Source organism: Pangasianodon hypophthalmus, chromosome 7 (genome assembly GCF_027358585.1).
Source record: "Pangasianodon hypophthalmus isolate fPanHyp1 chromosome 7, fPanHyp1.pri, whole genome shotgun sequence".
Classification (NCBI taxonomy): Eukaryota; Metazoa; Chordata; class Actinopteri; order Siluriformes; family Pangasiidae; genus Pangasianodon; species Pangasianodon hypophthalmus.
In genome coordinates, this window is record NC_069716.1 from 9,240,229 (window position 1) to 9,258,393 (window position 18,165).

Below are 18,165 nucleotides of genomic sequence, written 5' to 3' on the forward strand. Positions count from 1 at the left end.
AAGCATCTCAGCATGCACAGCACATTAAACCTTGAGGTGGATGAGCTACAACAGCAGAAAACCACATCAGGTTCCACTCCTGTCAGCCAAGAACAGGAATCTGAGGCTATCATGGGCACAGACTCACCCAAAATGGGCAGGTGAAGACTGGTCTGGTCCTTGACAAACATCCATTAATAAGTTAATAAATGAATGTAAAAAAAAAAATATATATATATATATATATAATTTAAAAAAAAAGATAGGCTAAGGACTATTAAATTCAAAAGTATGTAATTGAGAAAATGTCATTTTGAATAAATAAATATAGATAGATAAATAAAAAAGATGATGAAATAAGCATTAATCGTTTATACCTCAGGAGCCTATTTCAGGCCTTTTTCTAAGTTTACAATTTATAATATATATATATATATATATATATATATATATATATATATATATATATATATATATATATATATATATATATAGTGTGTGTATGTAAATTATAAATAAACATATAAAGTTTAAATATATAGCAGTTTAAATATATAAACACTAATAAAATATATGATTGAAATAATAGATAAATGTAATAATAAAAACTGAGATTAATAAATTAAGATGCTTTACAAAAACAAGGATAAAGAAACAATAAATAAATTATTAAATAGGTTTAAATAACCATAGGTCCATGTACACAAATTAATGGGCATTTTTAATAAATAAATAAACAAACAAATAAATAATTTAAAAATTAATGTTTAAAAATAAATAAGTGGGCAAATAAAGATTTTTTAAATTAAAAAAATATATACGCATTAAATATATTTAAAAAATGGACGGTTTAAACAGCCTACTAAAGACTAATAAATTCAGAAGTATGTAAATTAGTAAATATACTTTTAAAATGTAAAAACAAGCAAATAAAGGATTATTAAATCATATAACCTTAAAAACAGTAAATACACAAATGAGTCAAGAAATGAACATACATTCAGAAATATAAAATATGGGCATTAAATAAATAAATAAATTTTAAATAGCCTATTAAGAACAAATAAAAAAACGCGTGAATGTATTTTTATATAATAATAATAATAAAATAATATAATTTAATTATATATATATATATATATATATATATATATATATATATATATATATATATACACACACACACACACACACACATACACACATATAGTTTATGTAACATGAAATGAGACGAGAGGTAAATGTGGTCTTTTATTTTGAAAGGTCGTGGCACGCGCGCAGGCTGTCCAATAGAAAAGTTACAGGAGTGTAGGGGAGTGCGCTCGTGCTTCGCCGTGGCGGCTGCGGAAATGTCGCCTAAACTTTTGCTCGCGCTGTTTCTGGTCTTGTGTTTCTCCGGCACTCCGTCAAATGGACAGAAGAAGAAAGAGGTCAGTGAATATGTGTGTGTGTGTGTGTGTGTGTGTGTGTGTGTGTTGTTTAACGTCTCCGTGCTGTGAGTTAATCCACTGAGCTGCAGCTCTGGAGCTCTGGAGCTGTGTATGCTAGCCGAGCTAAAGCCCAAACGCCTCTCTTACATTCTCTCTAATGTACCAGATCCACAGCGCAGGGGCTGATGAGTGCACACTATCTAGTGCACTAGGAACCGGTTAGGGGGGTATTTGGGGGTGAGCTGTAGACTGCAGTGATGTGTTAGCTAGTATGCAAAAAAAAAAAAAAAGCAGGAAGTTAAGCTATATAGGCGAGTGGCTCGAGTCACCTATTTACCAGCTGTTTATAGACTATGAATGTACATATATATAGAGAGATAGATAGATAGATATACACATACATACATATTTTTTGTTCATATTCTATAAACAGCATATATAACCGCATATACGTGTGTGTGTGTGTGTGTGTGTGTGTGTGTGTGTGTGTATATATACACACACGATACTTCTCACAAAATACAACTAATACATTTAGTTACTATATATATAATGTATATGTGTGTGTGTGTATGTATATAAAATAATTAAATCGATCAGTTGTATTTTGTGAGAAGTATCACTGATTCACTAAACTACATTACATTACATTACATGGTTTATTCTCTTGATTTTTACTTGAAGGTATACATCCAGTGTGCAGCAGGTGTAGTACATTATCCTTTTTGTTATTAATGTAAACTGACGTACTTGGCGCCACTATTCTACATGTATTCCCTTAAAATAAAAGAGTTTAAAAAAAAAAAAAACGTAAATCCAAGTGTAACGCTCAAATGCACCCTTAGTTACACTACATAAGATGAAGAAGCCTTTATTTCCTACCTAGCCTTTGTACTTAAACAAATCAAGGTGAGCAAATAAGTCAGGAAGTGAAGCTAAACAAATGAGCTGTTTTGTTCATGGGAGGTAAAATTGCAAGCTTCTTGCAGATGAGTAAAGAGTTAAAAAACTGAATATAAATATGTAGAATTGAAATAAGATATGACAATACAGAGCTGATTATATATCACAATTTGGAAGCAAGTGAAAAGATTTTAAAAGACAATTGGATTGAACTTGACATTATTGATGCTAGACTGTAAGTTCTTGTGCTGTAGTGATGACAGGTGATGTTGATGCCCATTTTTAGAGGCATGTAGTGGAGAAATTAACGGCAAGCCGCAGATCAGGAAGTGATGCTAAACAAATGAGCAGTTTTCCTCCTCTGATCTGTAAATGCAGGCTTTTTGACGATCACATAGCTCTTTATTCTCACACGTATACTACGTAACATATGGAATAATAAGAAGAAGAAGAAGAATGTGTTGGTTCATGCGAGTTGTGCTGAATTTGTCCCCAGACGCTGCTCTCTGAAAAAGTCGGACAGATGATGGACTGGGCTGCGAAGAGAGCCGTGATTCGAATGAACGGAGACAAGTTCAGGCGATTTGTCCGAGCGCCCCCACGCAACTACTCCGTCATCATCATGTTCACGGCCCTGCAGCCTCAGAGGCAGTGTGGAGTGTGCAGGTGAGGAGACACACAGGACACACACGTCCCTTAGGTTATAGCTGTGCTCAAAGCACTTGAAACAAAATGAGAAAATGTATACGATATGCCACATAACCGGCTGATCTACTTATCACTCGGTGGTTAGACTAGTATAAACATCAGCTTGGCACCAGACTAAGATAATGTCAGGAATCATGAACTTTTTTTTTCCTTCTTTCCAGGCTTAATTTACACTATAGTAACAAATTATACTATAGTAACAGGAAAAACAGATAGTGTCTGCATCCATGTGCGAGCTCGCTGTTGTGTAAAGCCAGTCTAAATAAAAATATACTTATTTATTGCAAGACAATGATATTGTCACATGTGAAAATAACTGGTGTTTTAAACATGTTGGGAGCAGATATCATGCCTAACCTATACAAACAGCATGCTATGGGCTTAAGTAGCCTAACTTGTATTAACTAAAATAAATTAAAAATGACTGCACATCTTTGTCCATTCTTAGAGCTCAGGAAATGGCTTTTAAACAGTATCTGGAATAGAGTGTGAGGATGGTCAACCTCATAGTGGTTAGCACTTTGCCTGGCACCTCCGGGGTTGGGGGTTCAAATTCTGCCTCCGCCCTGTGTGTATGGAGTTTGCATGTTCTCCTTGCGCTTTGGGGGTTTCCTCCGGGTATTCCGGTTTCCTCCCCCAGTCCAAAGACATCTGTGGTAGGCTGATTGGCATTTCCAAATTGTCCGTAGTGTGTGAATGAGTGTGAGTGTGTGTGCGGTTGTGCCCTGAGCATTTAGAGTGGTCTCAGTGAGTGTGTTCATTAAAAATTCAATTGTGTACACACAAAGCTATTCACAAGCATACAGAGAAACTGTTGGGATCGTGACGAGAAACTCACAAAGCATTCTGAGAAATTGTTGAGTGTGCATAGAAACTGCTATTATTATTATTATTATTATTATTATTATTATTGCAATGTGTGTAAACACTTTACTGAAAAAAAATTAGTAGAATTAGACTCCACTGGCATCAACAGGGAGTATCAAGTCTAGTCTATGCCTCGAATACCCTTATAATATACCCTTCAAACAGGGTGACCATGTTGTGACCTTGACCCTGTTTGGATCAATTCCAAAATCGAATTAGGTCATGTCCTGGTTACAACGATAACTCCATATAAATCCTCCAAACATTGACTCGTTCTTGAGATATATACCACCTAGTGTATGTAACCTGTAGCAGTGTGCTGTTTTGACGTATGAATAAGTATGATAGTTTGCTATTTTTAAAGATTGTTTCATGGGTTGCTCTTCTTTCATTGTGTATATAGGCAGGCAGATGAGGAATACCAAATCCTTGCAAATTCCTGGCGGTACTCCAGCGCATTTACCAACAAGATTTTCTTTGCGATGGTGGATTTTGATGAAGGCGCAGATGTGTTTCAAATGGTAAGTCATGTTCTTTTTTTTTTTTTTTTTTTTTTTTTTTTTTTTTTTAAACTACACTCTTGCTCAACTCTCAGGCTATGTATAATGGTAAAATCTGTACATTTTTAGTTGTTTTATGGTGTGAAGTGTGCTTTATTAATGAAAAGGGAAGCCACATGAGTCCACAGAGCATGGAGTAGAAGTTTCTTTCCAGTAAGTAGGTAGATTTGCGTGGAAAGACCATCGTAGGCACACATTTAAATTGAGATTAATATTTAGTGAGCAGTTTGTAAACAGTGTAAGGTAAAGTGTAAAGTAGAACTACACTAATTCACTAACTCCTTCTCCAGCTTAACATGAACTCGGCCCCAACGTTCATCAACTTCCCACCCAAGGGGAAGCCCAAGCGCGCAGACACCTACGAGCTGCAGGTTCGAGGCTTTGCGGCTGAACAGCTTGCTCGATGGGTTGCCGACAGAACCGAGGTTCATGTAAGTTAAACATCGACACATAGTCATTCTGATTCCTGAAAACATGCATATGCCACATTTTATGTAGAGACCTTTATCATTCATTTAAACAGAGCCTCCAGTGATGGCCAAACAGCATTTGCTAGATATGTTTTGTTTTTTGTTTTTTTTTTTCCTTCTTCTTTTTCTTCACCAGTGTGAAGAAGTGTTTTGGTTTCTTTCTTTATCCGTTTCTTTTTCTTTATCCATTTCTTTCTTTATCTGTTTCATGTATAATGAAGTGTTTGAGGTGAACCAGCAGAGGTTTGTGGTTTAAACTAATTTGTAATGTTTCCAACAATATAAGTATCGAGTAAAGGTGCGTGGATCTGCTTTCAAGACAAAACAATGCACTTCTGGATAGTTAACGTATGTAAGCTACATTAAAACTATTTGTTTTCAGAGCAATTAAGTATTGTGCAAGCGTCTCAGTTTTAATGTAAAAAGTGTTAGATGGCAGGTCTCCTTCAGTAAAACTGACAGGAACAGAAGCCACACCCACTTCACTGGGACTGACACACAGAAGCCACAAATGCTTTACTGGGACTGACAGGCACAGAAGCCACGCCTCCTCCACTGGGACTGACAGGCAAAGAAGCCACACCTCCTTCACTAGGACTGACACACACAGGCCACACCCACTTTACTGGGACTGAAAGGCACAGTGGCTGCACTGCTGTCATTCTGTGAATCCATGCCCATTTCACTGTGACTGACAGGCATGTAGCCCACACCTCCACTGGGCATGAGAGGCACAGAAGCCACACCCACTTGAGTGGGACTGACAGGCACAGAGGCCTAATACAAGTTTTTCAAGAATGACAGTTTGTTTGCATGGCACATATTTTGAAAGAAAATACTATTATTTAAAAATTATTTTTTTTTGCTAGAACAAAAATAGCTTCTGTTGTTTGAGTGGAAAATGTGAATTATTGTGTGTAACGTTTATACAGTTATTTTTGGCTATTGTTATGGGTGCCAATAATTCTGGAAGGCCCTGTATTTATGGTTGACCGTATTCTTGTTTGTGCTTGTTTGTCCTGACAGGTCAGGGTGATTAGACCACCAAACTACGCTGGGCCGCTGATGCTGGGCTTGCTCCTGGCCCTCATTGGGAGTTTGGCATATGTGCGGCGCAATAATCTCGAGTTCCTCTACAACAAAAACGTCTGGGCTTTCTCAGCACTGGTCAGTACTCGTAGTTTTTGTTTTTTTTATATAAACGGCATAACACCTCTTTACAATCTACTGACACTAGAGACTCTTTCCACAAATGCAAAAAGGTTCACCATATCAACGATTCTACATTTTATATCTGTTCATCTGAAGCATCCATCTTACACGCCCCTGTGAATGAGTTATAAAAAAATATAGAACCTATAATATATCGTTCAGCACATTATTATAAACCTTATAGCCAGAATGAATAATTTATTGCATTTCACAACAATTGTTAAACAGCAACAGCATAATGACAAGTCTGCTGACTTTACTGACTTTCCACAGTTTTTAATATTAAATTAGTCAAATAAATATCCTCTTTTTGTCCTCAGTGTTTTGTTTTGATCATGACATCTGGCCAGATGTGGAACCACATTCGAGGGCCTCCATACGCTCACAAAAATCCCAGCACTGGTCAAGTGGTGAGTTCAACATTCAAGCACCACAATGTTAGCATACTGGCATTAAGCCTCTTTTTTTTGTAATTCTGAATGGGATTATTTTTTTGTTTCCCTTTTTCTATTTCAGAGTTACATCCACGGCAGCAGCCAAGCTCAGTTTGTGGCCGAGACACACATCGTTCTTCTGTTCAGTATCCATTATATTAAGACTACAATTTTCCAATAGCTCCAGTCACACATGCTGCAAACTCAGAGCTGCTTGTTAAGTAGGAAATAAAACACGATGGGGATTGCTATTATAGAAAGCTAATCAATGGGTAGTGTGCAGCCTGATGCAGGGTTACCTCTCCAAAGTTGTTTTTTTTTTCTTCCCTATTATATCATGTCCGGAAGTGCTTTATTCCTCTTATACCACAGCAATTTGCCAACGATTGCTGGTTTTTAACCATTTATAGTTACATGTACTGAACGTCCATGAGACAAGTTAGTTCCTGTTATCACTTAGAGCAGTGATAAACAGATGTTCCCTCACCAGCCTCACATCTGTTCTCCTTGTTGAAGTTAATTAGACAAACAAACACAGCTTTTCATGTTACTAAGAACCGGAAAGCGGAAACTCTTCTGTTCTGAAGACTCTCCCATGGAGGAAAGACGTCCTGACCGTTAAAAAGCGCTGACATTAAATGTTAAATAACCTTCTTCTTAGAGAAACCTTCCCTCTATCAACAATTATATGTTGATCTTTGTTAAATTATAACATACATTTTCTTAATTTGTTAATCATTAGGCTTAGATTCTGTGGAGCGTTCACCATTCATTTTTTTGTGAATGTGTTGTTATTATAGAAATGATAACCTTAGAACAAGTGCATTAATTTAAACCTTTGACTTGGTTTACAGCCATAACTATTGTCTCCACAACTTGTTACTACAACAACAAGTTATTCTACAACTTGAGATTTGAGAATTTGATAGCACTATGGAATAAATGTATGGAGAATATAATTACAACAACTTTCTTAGACACACCTTAACCATCTGGTTCAGACGCAGCCATTACTTTTGGAATGGTGCTTCTACACGAGGCAGCGACTTCTGATATGGACATTGGAAAGAGGAAAAGTATGTGTCTTTATTGTGCTTTTATTCAGGATGTAAAGAGTTTCAGAAGTGATTAATCCCAAGCGATATACATTACTTTGTAGGTAGAATTATACAAAATGATGTTTTCGTGCCACAGTCTGGCCACATTAGCACTAATATTTTCACATTTCTCATATCTAGTCATGTGTGTGGCTGGAATTGGGCTTGTGATACTCTTCTTCAGCTGGCTGTTGTCCATCTTCAAGGCCAAATACCACGGATATCCTTACAGGTAAATTCTTCACATCCACTATAGTCCTGTTTACAATGAAAGCACATGTTCACCACCTTATTTCTTATTTCTCTGTTCCTGAACGGTGAAACATTGCATCATCTCGATTTGAAGTGCATCACATGTTGTCCCCTTACTACATTGTGTTTATGTAGAATTAGATTACTGGCTTGGATATAAACACAGCCAGGCTTTTTAAATAGGATTAGCTGTTGTATCAAAGCATGAGCTCAAAAGTGTAGCTAACTAACGGTCAGGTCGTGTTACAGTTTTACTATAGGAAAGGTCAAAATACAAATATTCAGTAAAGAAATGTCAGGAACACCTGTACATTCATGCAGTTATCCAGGATGCCAATCACTTGGCAGTGGCACAGTGCATAAAATCATGCAGATACAGGCTGAGGATTTCAGAACCTGCTGATCTCAACAGTCTATTTAGTTTAAAACAGAATGTTTAGAACATCTTGCAGTTCTTGTAGAAACTTGGCAGTTGAAGATTGGAAGAACATTTCCTGGTCTTTTTCAATTCCTCAACTGGTCAGTCTTGTTGCGCTTGAGCCCACTGTAGCCTCGAGTTCCTGTTCTTGGCTGACAGTAAAGGAACCCAGTGTGATCTTCTGCTGTGCTAGCTCAGCCACATCAAGGTGTAGCATGTTTTGTGTTCTGAGATGCTTTTCTGCTCAGCACTGTTGTAAAGAGTGGTTATTTGAATTACCGAAGCCTTCCTGTCAGCTCGAACAAGTCTAACCATTCTCTTCTAACCTCTGTCATCAACAAGGAGATTCTACCCACAGAACTGTTTTTATTGGATTTTTTTTTTTCCGCACCATTCTGTGTAAACTCTAGAGACTGTTCGGCGTGAAAATCCCAGGAGATCAGCAGTTTCTGAAATACTCAAACAAGCCCATATGGCACTAACAACCACGGTCAGAGTCACTGAAATGACACTTTTTCACCATTCTGATGTTTGATGTGAACATTAAATGAAGCTGATAAATTGCAGCCTCACACAGCACAGCATCTCACAGAGCAGTGTTTCTTATGTTGCCATAAGAAAACTGTTTCCACAGCTTTGGCTTATTTTAAGTAAATTGCTGAGAATATAACGTGCGAATCCAGACTGAAAAACGCTGTTTATCGGTGACACATGCACTGTATAAGAGTCTGGACTTTGCAGGAGGACGTGGAAATTCATAGATCCTGGTAAAGTTGATTTGATATTTTAGGGGGATTTTTAGTAGTTCTTGGTTGTTTAGAAACATTTCAGAATTTCTATTTCATACACATTGGGTTTAAATGGTTAAACATTAGCAGTGAATTATTCTTGAACTAACATGGACGGCTTTTTCTATGTCTTTTACAGTTTCTTGATGAGTTAAGCACAGACCTGGAGAATATTCCTGTTCCTCAGTGGAAGGTTGACGTTTCAAGAACCCTTTTTTCAGCAGAACCTTCTACAGTTCAACATGCCTTACTGGTTCACAATAATGAGTAGTGTAATTTCTGTCTGGTTTTTTTCTGTTTCTTTTTTAAAAATTTTATTTAAAGTCCAACTGAATTTTTGATTTGTGATTTTTAGCAAAAGCAACTGAAGACGTGTTACTCTGATAGCTCTGGACTATAGATCAAAAGTTTGTGATTATTGTGATGTTTGCTGGTGAATGCATTATTACCCTCCACAGGCTATGCAGTCCTTCATTTACCTGTTCTAACGTTAAAGGTGAAAACTCCAGGTTAGAAGATGCATGAGGACGAGCACAATGTTTTCCACGCTACCTCTTGACTCATGTACATTTTAAGTGTTCCAAAGCCAAAACGAAGCAGTCTGTTAGTTAGTGTAGTTGCTTTTCTCTGGAGTAGAGGCTGAGTGTGTGAATGTACCACTCTGTGTTCAGTTTCCTTAAAGCGTTGGGATGTTTCAAGTATGATGATCTTTGTGATTATGATGTCCTGCCTTCCATTAATGTTTTAATACGCCCTTGTCAACTTTCCCTCACAACCCAAAAGTGCCTAGTATCTGTCATCTGTGGCCTGGGAAGAGGATATAACAAGGAGTGGATATTTCAACCTTGCCCACCTGCAAACATAGCGCCATTTCCATGATGATTTGTACTGACTATTACCTTTGAACCATGCACAGAGTCATATCAGCTTGCTAACTACTTAGCATAGTAATTATGGAGTAGCAGTGCCTCGTGGACTGATTCTACCCCTAAAGTCTGCAGCACTGTTAGCTCAATCCGATTAAGTATTTAAGCTGACAGCAGGTGTTCCTCCAAGTGGAAGTGGACAAGAGTGTTTAACACAGTAATGGAACACAGCCCCGGTCAGCTTGTTAAGGAAACGACTCGTACACCTATGCTAAAAATCAAGGTGCTGCTCTGTGTAATGCCTCAGGTGATGCCACGTGCCATTAAAAGTGCCTTAATTACCAGTTTAATCGTGTGGTTGTGTTTTGTGTGCTCAATCTCAATTTTTGTGAATAATAAGCGCAAGTTGTTATAAGGCGAGTTTGAAAAGGAAGACGCTGGGTCTGATAGTTTACTGTATGAAAGGAATGAATAGGAAAACTGATGATGGCAGATGTATGCAGAGTAGAAGTGTAGCACAAAATACTTTGTGTAACCGTTTAGCGCTCCAAATATTCATATTTATATCTGTATTCAGATTTAAACCTGAAGTGGGTGTAGCCTAAAACAGAAGGGGTTTACCCTCCCGCTATGCCTTTGGAAACACTTAAAAGTACATAACTGGCATCAATTAGAGACGTACGTATTGATGTATGTATTGTTGTAGCAAACCCGCTCAAATAGTTGTTATTTTTGTCTGGAAATGCCTGTGTTAGTTTCTAACAAATTTAGATGGTTCTGTTTCCCAAAATATAAACAAAACAGCATGATTTTAACCACGGCGATCCCAACCGGGATGATATTAAGGATGAATGAATGAATGCTTCATGCATTGACTTAAGTCATGATGTTTCTTTGTCCCACAAGCTTCTTATCTGCTCACTCAAACCTGTATAAAGGTAAAAACCTCCTGCTTGTGTTGCGCCATGCAGGAATTCTATTCCCGACGCACCCCTCTCACTAGTCTCCATAATATACATATACAGACACCGATCAGCCATAACATTAAAACCACTGACAGGTGAAGTAAATAACATTGATTATCTCATTACAATGGCATATGTCAAGGGGTGGGATGTTAGGCAGCAAGTGACCAGTCGGGTCTTGAAGTTAATGTGTCAGAAGCAGGAAAAATGGGCAAGCTTAAGGATCTGAGTGACTTTGACAAGAACCAAATTGTAATGTCTAGACAACTGGGTCAGAGCATCTCCAAAACAGCAGGTCTTATGGGGTGTTCCCGGTATGCAGAGGTTAATATCAACCAAAAGTGGCCCAAGGAAGGGCAACTGGTGAACCGGCAACAGGGTCATGGACGCCCATGGCTCATTGATGTTTGCGGGGAGTGAAGGCTAGCCCGTCTGGTCTGATCCCACAGAAGAGCTACAGTAGCACAAACTGCTGAAAAAGTAAATGCTGGCTATGATAGAAAGGTGTCAGAACACACAGTGCATCGCAGCTTGCGGCGTATGGGGCTGTGTAGCCGTAGGATAATGCCCTGCCACACTGCAAAAATTGTTCAGGAATGGTTTGAGGAACATGACAAAGAGTTCAAGGTGTTGACTTGGCCTCCAAATTCTCCAGATCTCAATCCGATCGAGCATCTGTGGGATACGATCCAACTTAGACCTCGCAACTTAAAGGACTTCAAGTATCTGCTGCTAACATCTTGGAGCCTGATAGTACAGCACACCTTCAGAGGTCTTGTAGAGTCCATGCCTTGATGGGTCATTGCTGTTTTGGCAGCACAAGGGGGACCTAAACAATATTAGGCAGGTGGTTTTAATGTTATGACTTATTTGTATCTTCTATTTGTTTCAAACACATTATGTGTCCATTGCAAATAATGTCATATTATTCAGTTACATCCCTAATGCAGAGTTCCTCTTGGAACTCCCAACTTTACTTTGAGTGGCATTTTCTCTGCATTTCTCTCTTTAAAGGAGCAGTTTGTTATTTTTGAGCCGTCTGCATAAATATTTAACAAGAGTTTCCTTTTCCCCAAATCGGTCCCATTCCCTGTGCTGAAACTGTGTTTGTGCCTTATGAGTTACCTTAAGCAGCAGAAGTGAGCTGGGAGCAAGCAGAGATGACAGAGCTGATTTCTGGGCCTGAAAAATGTCTTCAGAAAGCTGAAATGGAACTAATCGGCTCTGCTGAATCGCAAAAATGCAAATCACAGTTCTTCTAAGATGATTAGACATTTAAGTCAAGTCAAGTCAAGTCAAGTGGGTTTTTAATTGTCATTCTTCTGCATAGCTTGTATACATTGGAATGAAATGTGTTCTCCAGGACCATGGTGCAACATAAAACAGTACACAAGACAACAAAAGTACAATACACAACAGTGTGAGACGAGTGTAGGACGGTAAATACCCAGAAAATGGGCTGTAAACTGTAAACTATTTTGTAGCATAGCAGCAATAATTATAGCAGAGACATTGCCAGCAAAAACAAGTTCCCTAATAAAGCGTGACTAATACAGCTTTGTAAGGTGTAGGTGTGCAATGTTTTTGAGTGATACTGGGTTAGGTGTTTGACTAGCCCAGGTGAGCGTTGGGAGGTAGCAGGGTGTTGACTGCCTCAGGGAAGAAACTGTTGCAGAGTCTGCTGGTGGTGGCACGAATGCTCCTGTACCTTCTGCCAGATGGCAGTTGGGTCAAGAGTCCATTAGAGGGGTGAAATGGGTCATCTGCAATCCTGGTGGCTTTGCGGATGCAGTGGTTGTTGTATGAGGTATCATTGATACTTAGAGAGACTCCAATGATCTTTTCAGCTGTTCTCCCAATTCGCTGTATGGTCTTACTGTCGGAAACTGTGCAGTTCCCATACCACACGGTGAGACAGCTGGTCAGGACGCTCTCTATCGTCCCTCTGTAGAAGGTGGTGAGGATGAGAGGGGGGGAGTTTGGCTCTCTTCAGCTTCCGTAGGAAGTGGAGGTGCTGCTGGGTCTTCTTGGCTAGGCAGGTGGTGTTGAGAGTCCAGGACAGGTCCTCTGTCATGTGCACACCAAGAAACTTGGGGTTTTTGACTCTCTCCACAGTTGTTCTGTTGACATGCAGTGGTGAGCGGTTTACTCGGGTCCTCCTGAAGTCAACAATCATCACTTTAGTCTTATCAACATCAAGAGATAGATTGTTGTCTCTACACCATCCTGCGAGCTGGTTCATCTCCTCCTCATTGTTGCTGATGAGGCCCACGACTGTAGTGTCACCGGCAAACTTGATGTGATTTGAGTTGTACTTTGCAGCAGGGAAAACAGCAGTGGAGTTCAAAAGTCACAAAGTTTAATGAAATTGTAGTGATTTATAGTGCAGTTATCTGGAAACTACTCCCACAGAGCCATTCTCACAGCAGGACCATACGCCATACATTTCCTTTCACACTAGGGCTGGTCAGAAAGGGCGATGCTAATTCTGCACACTAGGTGGCACAGATCGCTTTGTAAACTTCCATATGTCTCACAAATTACTGCATCTGAACTGTTCTTAGCAATTTTTACTCTATCCCATTTGAACGCATTTGTACATGTAGGTATCTTGACTGATAACAGTTCATGATAATGCATATCCCTTTCAGCCATCAAGCAGGTCAGAAGGCTCACAAAACATCTTCCCCTTTATCTTAAAGGATTATAAATAGTATTTATAGTAGAGTTTGGAACATATACATCATAGCCTGGGCTTTCTTATCGAGGGATCTTGTAAAAAATAAAGACAGTGCACATATTTTGTATAATGACACAGGTTCTCGTTTCACCGCTCTGAAGTTTTTTCTACACTACTTCTCACCTCCAGGGTGTTGCCACACCCACCATACCATAAAAATATCGTAAAAAAAGCCTTGAATGTAAGAAAGGCACATTATTAAATGAGCATGTGCCTTTCTTACATTGAGCATGTGGTTTGAGACTTATTATTTCTTATTATTTCTTGTTGTTTATTCTTCTTCTAGGTAACTTTCTCTAAATCTAATCTCTAATCTAATTATAATTAAATGAGCATTTGCCTATATAAGACTTAAGTATAATAAATAAATAAATTTATTTAATATAAAGTTATTATTTCGTCCATTATTTCTGGTGTCTTCTTCCTGTAGAGACTTTTAAATTTAAAATTTACAACATTCCATCCCTATTTCTTTCCTTTCTTTTCTTTACTGATTATTATTATTATTATTATTATTATTATTATTACCTTTTTCCCTGCTTTGTTTTCCCTTTACCCTTTTTGTAAATTAGAATTGTAAAGAAGTTATGAAATGAGAATTTTGCTTTAAAAGATATTGTATATATTTTAAATTTTAAATATTTTAAATATTTATTGCTATTTATTTTGTGTAATCAATAAATAAATGTACTTATTTCATATAAACTTATTATATCATCCAGTATTTCTGGTTATATTAAGACTATTTATTTAAAATAGTCTTAATATAAAAATATAAATATGAAAATTTAACATTAAAATAAATATAAAATTATATATATATATATATGTGTGTGTGTGTGTAAAATTATTATATTTATGTAGTGACTTTCACTTTTACTGTGAGATAAAAATACTGCAAATGCAAAAATGATGTCTTATTGGTAGTTTGTTTATTATTTTTCTCCTCTTAATACAATTCTACTAGATCATCTGAAAATTATTCCCAAGTCTGGGATTATGTAAGCAGTGGATCAGCTCTGCCTACATCCCGCCTTCATTTACATGCCGGAACAGGTGAGGTTATTTGCTACTGCGAATCCGAACGTCCCATGCTGGGACGTCAGCGGGCCAATCACACCAGAAGCTGCCTTCGCTACCATATAAGGCAACAGGCCGAGCGCTCACAGTAGCACGCAGTGTGTGTGTGTGTGTGTGTGTGTGTGTGTGTGTGTTTCCCTGCAGAAGGCCTGCATTGTTCCTCACTCAGCCAAAGGGGATACAGATGCCAACCACATGTCTAAATTTAGAGCCCAATTTCACAATAAAATATGGTGGTTTCATCAAACAGAGAGTGACTCCATACTAATGTAATGTCTTGGGGTGGACCAGTGATGGCTATGGTTGCATTCTTTTTTTTTTTTTTTTTTTTTTTTTTTTTTTAATCATGAGCTGAAGTAACTATATTTTTATAGTTTAGCAGAACTGTAATGGACAGGGAATAAAACACTGATTTTAGCAATGTTCTCTAAAAGGAATTTTCATGTATTAAGTCAGCCCAGCCCTGAAACCATTTATCTGATCTTCTGATACCTGTGAAGAAGTTTGGTTTTAAATATCTCCCTCAGGACAGTAGGGGATTTTTAAACCCTTCTGTGGAGATTTATAGCTCTTTTTATGGTAACGTTCTCAGCCAGCTAGTTTCCTGCATGACATAATCTCTCGCTTGACTTTACGTATCTGCTGATTAGAGCTTGTTTTCATGCCTGCCAGTCATTTTAAAGAGGAAGGACAATACAGCACAAGGGGCCCTACTGGCAAGGGGCAAACCTGTGGCTAGTGTGTGGAGCGCTCCTGAGCATTAGCACTTGCTTTAAACGTTTATGTTTATCCATGGTTCCTTCTGTTCCTCTTACAAGTATTTCACATTTGTTTTTGTCAGTTACTGGATCACTCTCAACTTCTTTAACAGCTATTACGTGGGTTTGCATGCTCTTCTACATTACTTGTACGTTGCTTTAAATAAATGTGGCTGCCGAAGAAATAGACAAGGGTAATTTCATTACTTATTTATACTTTACTTGAGTGTTATTTAAACTGACTACTTGTCTGCTTACGTAATTACGTTTCCAAGAAAATAGCATACTTTACCCTCCTTACATTTTTATTTAGACCTTCAAAGTACTCTTTAGGATTCTCGAAGGTCTCTTCTTCTCTCTCTTCTTCTTCTCATCCAGCCCATCACTGTACACTATACGTCAATCAAATGGGCTCAGTTTAGCATCCAATTATCTCAATTTACTATCCAGTCAAGTTCATCAGTGTAGAAAAAAATCTATCAACAATCATGACGATTTGTCATCTGTGGTGACCTTCTCATGCTACACAATACACTGACTGAGCACTTTATTAGGAACACTGGGTAGGGCCTCCCTTAGCTCTCAAAACAGCCTCAATTCTTCATGGATTCCGCAAGATGTTGGAAATATTCCTTTGAGATTCTGGTCCATGTTGATGTGATTTTATCATGAAGTTCCTGCAGATTTTTCAGGTGCACCTTAATGCTGCGAATCTCCCTACACATCCTACCACATCCCAAAGGTGTTCTATTGGATTCAGATCCAGTGAATGGGAAGGCCGCTGAAGAACATTGAACTCATTGTCATGTTCATGAAACCAGTTTGAGATGACTTTTGCTTTGAGACATGGTGCATTATCATGCTGGAAGTAGCCATTAGAAGATGGGTAAATCGTGACCATGAAGGGATGCGCATGGTCAGTAACAATACTCAGATAGTCTGTGGTATTCAAGTGATGATTGATTTGTATTAACAGGCCCAAAGTCTGCCAAGAAAACATTCCCCACACCATTACACCACCTCCACCAGTCTGGACTGTTGACACAAGGAAGGTTGGGTCCATGGATTAAAACTGTTGGTACCAAATTCTGACCCTACCATCTGTGTTTCTCAGCAGAAATTGAGATTCATCAGATCAGCCTACGTTTTCCCAGTCTGCAGCGGTCCAGTTTTGGTGAACCTGTGCCCACTGCAGCCTCAGCTTTCTGTTCTTGGCTCACAGCAGTGAAACCCAATGTAGCCTTCTGCTGTTGTAGCCCATCTGCCTCAAGGTTTGTGCATTCTAAGATGCTTTTCTGCTCACCAGAATTGTACAGAATGGTTATCTGAGTTACTGTAGCCTTTCTGTCAGCTCGAACCAGTCTGGCCATTCTCTGTTTACCTCTCTCATCAACAAGGCATTTCAGTCTGCAGAACTGCCACTCACTGGATGTTTTTTCTTTATTGCACCATTCTGAGTAAACTCTAGAGACTGCTGTGCGTGAAATTCCCAGGAGTTCAGCAGTTGAGAAATTCTCAAACCATTCCGCCTGTCACCAACAATCATGTCACAGTCAAAATGACTGAGATCACATTTTTTCCACATTCTGATGGATGATGTGAACATTACCCAAAGCTGCTGGCCTGTATCTGCATGATTTTATGCATTGCACTACTGCCACATGATTGACTGATTAGATAATTGCATGAAAGAGTAAATGTACAGGTGTCCCTAATAAAGTGTTCAGTGAGTGTATATGTAGCACTATATCCATCCATGTGCATAATGATATAGATAACTAGTGTTGAACCTGAGGATGAGCACCCCTGGCATTACCTCTGTAAACTATTTCAAAGACTCATAAACAATGAGGTGTCTCCTTTGCTTCCCTAGAAGTCATGAACTACTAAACTTGAAAATTTGAAAAAAGTATTTCGTGGTAAGTTTCGCTAATTAGCTAATGTTAACTGACTATATTTAATTAAGTTTGCCTGTTTTCTTTGCTAATTCCAGGTTAGCCTAGCACTGATTCCAGTAAGCTAAAATAATTTATGCAACAAGTCAAATTCTAGCTAACAGCAAATTTTGCTTATTAACATGATATTTTACTTCTGATTGCTAATTCATTAGCAAACTACTGTATGTAGCATTAGTCATTCACATGAGCAGCAAACTAACAGAGACTGAATGATGTTTTTTCAGGCAAAACAGCATAGATGCATGTAACAGTTTAGTAGTTTGCGTTAGTAGTTTCACATAAAAACATGACATTTAATTTCAGTAGTTAAAACATTTGCTTTTCAAGTTTTAATACTTGAGTACATTTAAAAGTATCACGTTTTTCACTTTCTGTTTTAGCTGAGGAAGATTGACATATTATCTACACTTTCACTGAAGTGTAAATGTAAAGATACACACTGTGGCCTAAGTACCCCAACATGGACATGGTCAATACTCCATTTGTTTTGGAAATCTGTCTTTAATTTTTTTTTTTTCTAAGAGGTTCAACAGAGATTCTTCTCCAGGTAGTAGCTATAGTAGAATGAAAATACCTTAATACCAAAATGAATAAACATCAGAAACAAGCCATTCCTATTGGTGTACTCTTGACTAAAAGATCTGAAGCTATACCTATGTTTAAATTGTAGTTTCGAGATC

The 18,165-nt window shown here is 38.1% G+C and overlaps 1 protein-coding gene across 1 annotated transcript; it reads left to right on the forward strand.

Moving 5' to 3' along the window:
• Positions 1-25: 25 nt before the first annotated feature.
• magt1 (magnesium transporter 1) lies at positions 26-10,334 on the forward strand. Its single transcript, XM_026940789.3, has 11 exons — positions 26-140; positions 1,243-1,409; positions 2,809-2,978; positions 4,291-4,408; positions 4,738-4,878; positions 5,944-6,084; positions 6,450-6,539; positions 6,646-6,709; positions 7,565-7,639; positions 7,802-7,892; positions 9,258-10,334. Exons 1-11 carry the CDS (start codon positions 41-43, stop codon positions 9,271-9,273), a joined length of 1,173 nt encoding a protein of 390 aa, XP_026796590.2. The 5' UTR covers positions 26-40; the 3' UTR covers positions 9,274-10,334.
• The last annotated feature ends 7,831 nt before the right edge of the window (positions 10,335-18,165 follow it).

What these genes read in the sequence shown, in the direction of transcription:
- magt1 (XM_026940789.3), top strand. Translation starts at nt 41, where the DNA reads ATGAGCTACAACAGCAGAAAACCACATCAGGTTCCACTCCTGTCAGCC. An exon ending in GCGCAGATGTGTTTCAAATG is followed by an intron (nt 4,409 to 4,737) that starts GTAAGTCATGTT and finishes CTCCTTCTCCAG; the next exon opens with CTTAACATGAACTCGGCCCC. An exon ending in ATCCCAGCACTGGTCAAGTG is followed by an intron (nt 6,540 to 6,645) that starts GTGAGTTCAACA and finishes TTTCTATTTCAG; the next exon opens with AGTTACATCCACGGCAGCAG.